The sequence below is a fragment of the Nuphar pumila genome, chromosome 11, assembly GCF_984573655.1.
Source record: "Nuphar pumila chromosome 11, dmNupPumi1.hap1.1, whole genome shotgun sequence".
In the NCBI taxonomy this organism is placed as follows: Eukaryota; Viridiplantae; Streptophyta; class Magnoliopsida; order Nymphaeales; family Nymphaeaceae; genus Nuphar; species Nuphar pumila.
Genome location: NC_143259.1, coordinates 111,491,429 through 111,497,824, shown reverse-complemented (window position 1 = coordinate 111,497,824; position 6,396 = coordinate 111,491,429). Strand labels below are relative to the sequence as shown.

At 44.0% G+C, this 6,396-nt stretch overlaps 1 protein-coding gene across 1 annotated transcript; it reads right to left on the bottom strand.

Moving 5' to 3' along the window:
- Positions 1–345: 345 nt before the first annotated feature.
- Positions 346–5,889, bottom strand: LOC149822847 (glucan endo-1,3-beta-glucosidase 1-like). Its single transcript, XM_089981283.1, has 4 exons — positions 5,764–5,889; positions 4,247–5,533; positions 4,019–4,046; positions 346–806 (listed from the first exon to the last, which is right to left on the bottom strand). The coding sequence occupies exons 1-4, from the start codon at positions 5,810–5,812 to the stop codon at positions 665–667; spliced, it is 1,506 nt and encodes a 501-aa protein (XP_089837409.1). The 5' UTR covers positions 5,813–5,889; the 3' UTR covers positions 346–664.
- Between the last annotated feature and the right edge of the window lie 507 nt (positions 5,890–6,396).

The window sequence follows — 6,396 nt, the reverse complement described above, 5'->3', positions numbered from 1 at the left end:
TAAGTTTCAACCGAGCTTGTGCATCCCTAGAGACAAGCAGCATGGTGAGGCGGCGAAATGGATTTCTTTTTATACTTTCTTGGACAACCGAAGAAAAAACACATAAAACCCCAAAGTTCCTTTTGCCCAAGGACTGCACTCAGCTATGGCCTTGCGGCAAAGGACGCACACTCATGGGTTTCTAACTCGTGACATCCTGTCAACTTGGTAACATTTACAAGTCACCTCTACCAGATGAGTGGAGGCCTCGTGAGCCTCGACAAAAATGATTATGGAAGATAAACCCTATCTAGAGAGAAAGGTTTGCCCAGTGTGAGTAAATGCAAGGATCAAGTAGTTGCAGGGTTCATCATAAAACAGCAAGAAAGCTAGATAAGAATTGTGATACAGGATTAAAAAATCCTGATTAGCGCTACAAAACCTCTGGGGTAGTCCAATCATGGGAGTCATTGAACAAAAAATGGGTGGGGTTACAAAAGTCTAATACCCCAAACCCGATAAGGAGGCCACTTTACCCATATAGACACCCAGAGGAATAAAGTTTTAAGGACAAGGAAGAAAAGAGAAAGGAAAAGCAAAAAAGGGTGCACTTTTCTTGCACTTGATACAAAATCAAATGAATAATAAATAAATAAAATTAAACAAAAAAAATGTAAATTACTTTCTAATTTATAAAAGTGAATACCATGGTAATTATAGACACAATCTTGACAATGCTACCACCATTCACTGTCCCTCCCAGTTTGAACGCTTTGCTGGGTACGGTTACATTGCTTGCCCTGGCTGTGTTATTAACCGGCTTCATACTGCACAAATAAGTTCACAACTTAAAGCCAAAAAAGTGCAGAAGGGAAAGCGAGTGGGAGCGCGCATGCTTGTGCATGTGTGTTGTAACACATATAAGTAAATTTCTTCATTTAATGTTTTCTAAAGGTTTTTTATTCAAAGCAAAAGGAAAAAAATCGAAATGTTGTTGATACATTGCAAAAACCAGAATAGATATATTGCACTGATGTCAATATCACAATATTTTGTTAAAATTTGTTCTTCAAATCATTTTTAAAGTTTTCCCACATTTTAAATCCGTTATTTTCAACTCAAGATTTTCCCAATACATACTCATGAAAAACACCTTGTTTTTGTATTGTATCAAGAAAATCCTAGCAGGCCAATATTTCACCTCACCTCACCTTTCTTTTTTGCTTTGGGATGCTTTCCAGTTTCCATCATACTTTTCCTAGTAAAAGTCGATTTGACCAGTTACTCCCAATCTATTTTGTTCATGTGGAGAGAGAGAGAGAGAGAGAGGCTTCAGAAAGTTTGGTTCTCCAGTAGATAAATGATCAGAATAGCTTGGGAATAACAGGTCAAATCAACAGTTACTGTAAATTGTGATCTTAAGAAAAGTGATGTGGAAACTGAAAAGTAGTCGACCATAAAGACTATCATTATTTGGTTGGAGAAAGGAATTGCCTTTCATCCCAAAGCAAAGAAGAAAGATGAGTGATTGATTCCCCACAAACAACAGTTGCGAGTTGCTGGGACTTGGGACAAGCTGCTGTATCAAGCCAAGAACAAGGAGTGAAAGATAGATGAGCAAAATAACAAGGAAATTTTGACATTGATGGGAGGGAAGTTTGGTCATGAAGGAATAGGGAAAATCAATGGAGGTGCATAGTCCATGCTAACTAGCTGAGCTGAGGACACCAAGTAAATGTGCAGGTCTGCTGAACCTATTAGGTCTCTTGGATGAAAAACAGATGCACCCGGAGCCTAGTACAAGGTTTCAAGCAGGCTCAAGTTCAAAAGATGGCCCCAAGACTGTATCCAATTAGGCATGGACTACTACTAAAAAGGATTTTCACTCTAAGCCCAAGCCTGTCTCAGTAGTTTATCAGGCAACCTAGGCCTGCAAAAGAATTGGGCCCAAGCCCCGCCCATACGAAGCCGGGTAACCAAAAGCCTATCAGGTACCAAGTCGAGTTGGTTGGCTAAGGTTGTCCTATAGAAGGCCAGTTTCTGAGCCCAGGCACATCCAGCCTCGCTTCTACTTCTGAACTGGCACTAGCTAGAATATATCAAATATCATAAGGTATTGGATCTTGTCAGCATAATTGGCTCTAAATGACCATCCCAAACAAAAATAGCAATTACCCCATAAAAGAGTTCAGTAAATCATCTATACTGTTTATCTATATAGTATATAACCCAGATAAATCAACACCTTAGGTTTTTTTTTTTTCGACAGAGAAAACTGGGGTTAGACAGACCCCTACCAGTTATACAACCATGCCATTTGGGGTTTTAATTTGCAACGTCCCAACACAAGGTGACGTGCACTAACTGCTCCTGCCAGACAAGCCGAGCCCAAGTTGGTTCCAACACCTTAGGTTGGCTATGCACGAAACACAATAATTCTCCACCAAGACCTCTCTGCCTTGATGGTGCAATTCCAACGTGCAAGCAAAGATGACATTCCATCTTCCCATCCTCTGCATGTGGTGGAGAAGAAAGACCAAGATCCCCTATTCTTACCATGGTGGGCCTCTCTCTCTCTCTCTCTCTCTCTCTCTCTAAACATGTTTTGGATCAGGCGATCACAACTCAGAAATAGATTCTTCAAGAGTTTTAAAAAATAGTTTTCTCCATGTTATACCATCCTTTTTTATCCCATTTTTCAAAATCATCCCTGTTTTGGACAACCATGGCAAAACCATCCTTAAGGTAACTAGACCATAGTTACCATGAAGTGAAATGGAAACCGGAAGCGATGTGTGAAGCGAAAGCGGAAAGCAAGATTCTTTTTGCAAGCGATCATGGAAGCATGTGAGAAGCGAAAAAGGAAACAAGGGGGAAGAGAAAAAATAAATGTTTAAATGAAAAACACAAAAAAACAAAGGGAAAGTAGGGAAAACTAGGGGCAAGTAGAAAAAAAATGTTAACATGAAAAACACAAAAAACAAATGGGATGAGAGGGGAAAACGAGGGGAAAGCAAGTGGGAAGCAAAAGGAAAGCAAGTGAGAAGGGTGTTTTCAACAAATGGGAAGCACACTTCCCATTTATAGGATGGGAAGTGAGCCCCCCCCTCCTCCCCACCACGCTTCAGAAGCACGCTCACCCCTATAGGAGCGCTTCTGGTAACTAGGCATCACATCACATAAGGGTGCATTTGTCATAAAACTTCAAAATGCAAAGCGAATTTGGAAAACCAAATAAGGTAGGGGTGTCCCCATTATCGTGCATAAGGTAGGGTGAAAAGATCATGAAAAAAACTTTTTAAAAGTCAACACAGCTGGTAGCGGGCCTGTAGAGAAGGTGCTGACCCTTTCTTCCTAAGTTCGACTCCCACCAGATGTGCAGGTGCCTTTCACTGGTGGGCTCCCTAAGAACTTAGGTGTCAGTGTCCCCTCCTGGAGATTAACAGCTTCGGTAAGAAACTTCGTCATAAAAAAAAAAAAAGCTAAAAGCTCACGACTGAAAAATCAGGTTTTAAATCGACACAATTAAATCCAAAATAGTGTTTTCTGCCAAAAGAAAACATGCAGAACGACCGTATGGGCTCATTGAGCAAATAAAGCACCACCCATGGTTCCCCACTAGAGACGTGGCCAAACATTAAACCTAAGCATTCCTATTGCAACAGAAAGAGGAGAGCTATTATTTAGTACACAAAAGAGCAGAACATGTGCACTACTTTTATACAGTAATGCCATACAGCTCCTTTTGCGGGTTAAATAAATGGCATGCGTGGTATAGAGTTAAATACCACCTTGACACCTTATTAAGTGTCTCCAAGTGAAACAAAGCTCACTTTCAGCAGGTGACATTTTTTAAATTAATTCTTAAAGCATGAAAACAAATAGGAATCCGTTTTAGTAGACCCCACGACACGCCATGTTCATTCAGAAACCTAAAAGAATATCACTACCCAAAATCTCAAATCATCAGAAAACACCTAAACCAACCAAAAGCAAAATGGAAAATAAAAAGGAGATCACAAAGATCAGATCTTCTTACCTGCCGGGGAAAATACAGTTACCACTACCTGCAATACACGAAAACAACCACACCAAACAGAAATAAGGAAGACCCCAAAAGGGCAATCATATGAAAGACTGAATGCAGCACAATCACACTCATCATGGTCATCAAACACCAAAATCCATGCACAATGAGCAAAAAAGAACATTCACAAAGACAAAGAAGAGAACCCCAAAAGAGTTCAAAGCTAAGGAAAACACTTACTTGGGTCACTGGTGGTGATGATTGCCACACCATTGAAATCACAAGAACCAGACACCCTCCCTTGCTTCTGATAATAGCTATCAAACGCGTAGGAAGCATGGTGCTTCACCGTGTTAGGATCATAACACACCTCTCCCGGCTGAATCGCCGAGCAATTCGCATGTCCCGGCCCGCAAGCCCAGTCCAATGCCGCCTGCAAGGCCTTCCCATCCGCTCCATCCATCCCCACGCAGAACGTCTGGTTGGTGGTATCATTCGCCATGAAGAACCCACTTCCAGAAACATGCAGCAGATACACCGGCGTACCGTTGCCGTAGAACAGCCCCCAATTCGCCTCCGAAACTGGGCTCGGCCGCAGATCTTCGTTCATCAATTCGTAGATGTAGACGCTCGGCGTGATCTCGGGCCGCTTAGGCGTCCCGCTCCTGTCGAGGATGTGCTTGATCAGATTCGAATTGTAGGCGTCCGCATTGTCGATGGTGGCGTAGGGCTCCTGCTTGGGGTCCCCTTTGGAAGGCCACCCTGTTTCGGTGATCAGTACCACCACGTCCGAGAAATTGAGGTTTTCCATGGAGACGTAGGCCGAATCGATCATGGCGTCTAGGACATTGATGTAGTGAAGCAAGGTATTGGGGTCTACCTCTTCTTTTGTGGGGCTAATGGGGCGGAACAGAGCATTGTCGAGGGGTACTACCCCTTTGTTTTGCATGAAGACGTAGTAGGGATAGAGGTTGAGCATCAACGGGGAGCTGGTCCTGCGCAAGAAGGACAAGAGGGGGAGGACGTACTGCTCGAGGGAGTGGTTGAAGAAGGCCTGGGAAGGGGGAAAGGGGTCGATGATCATGTCGGCGGAGTGGGGGGTGGAGATCTTGATGGCGGAGTCGAGGTTGGAGGAGACGAGGGCAGAGTGGAGGGACTCGATGGCGGGGAGGAGGAGCGGGGAGGCGGAGGGGAGGGAGGTGAGAACCTCATCGCCGACGGCGATGGCGGAGATAGCCGTCTCCGGGAAGAAGGAGGCGATGTTGGTCTTGACCCAGGCAGCGGCGGAGGCGTTGGAGGAGGCGATGCCGAGCAGCTGGTTGTTGGGGATGCCGACGATGACCCTGATCTTGGTGCGGGAGAGGGCGCGCAGGAGGTCCGGGTCGGCGTCGTAGAGGCGGACGTGGGTGATCTGCTGGAGCTGCAGGAGGGACACCAGCTCGGTGGGGGAGAGCATGGAGGACACGTCCGTCCCTATGTTCAACCCCACATAGGGCTCTTCCCTCACCACCAACCCCCTTGCTGCTCCTGTGTGCCAAGAAAGACAGAGAAAGAAGATTGTATTAGTATTGTTTACCCCATCTTTGGAATTAAGTCTTGGAGATGAGAGAGAGTGAGAGAGTTGAGTTTTCTATGTTGGGGATCGAGTTCAGAGAGGGATGAGTTTCTTATGTTAGAGAGAGAGAGAGAGAGAGAGAGAGAGAGAGAGAGAGGAGTCTCCTATGATGGGGATGGAGTTGTTGTGTGTTGGGGCATACCTGCGAGGGTGAGGAGGAGGATGAGGAGCCTGCAAACACTAGCATCCATGGCAATTGCTTGCTGATTCTGCTCCTTGCATAGCTGTGGGTGGAAGTGGGCGGGGAGCGTACTAACACCTTGGGGTGTGTTGGGGGTGGAGAAATTGGAATTAACTAGTGAAGGGGGTGAATTCTGGGAAGTGGGGGAGATTTTGGTCTAATTGGTGAGGGTTGGGCAAAAGAAATGGCTCCTTTGGTGCTTTGCTCTTCTGAAATGACCACTGAATCCTATGGGAGGATTTGTCCTTTTTTTTAATATCTGAACAATGAATAAGTGTAGTGTAAGTTTATTAAGTGGCTAATTACTGGCTTGTTAGGGACGTAAACTGTTCAGATTCAAAGTGGATGTAGTCAATACTATATCCAGCTAATCGGATGTTGGCTAAACGGATCAGAAATAGAGTTTCAACTAACATTCAGATAGTGAAAAGCTCAGACTAGATCTGTTTTTTTTCATGTAAAGGGATTCAAATATACGTTAAATTTATATATTTGTCAGATTTGATACCAAAAAATCAAAACCATATCTGCATACTAGTATAATAATCAGATATAGTTTTGGCTTACCAAATGAAACTAAACATAAACGAATTC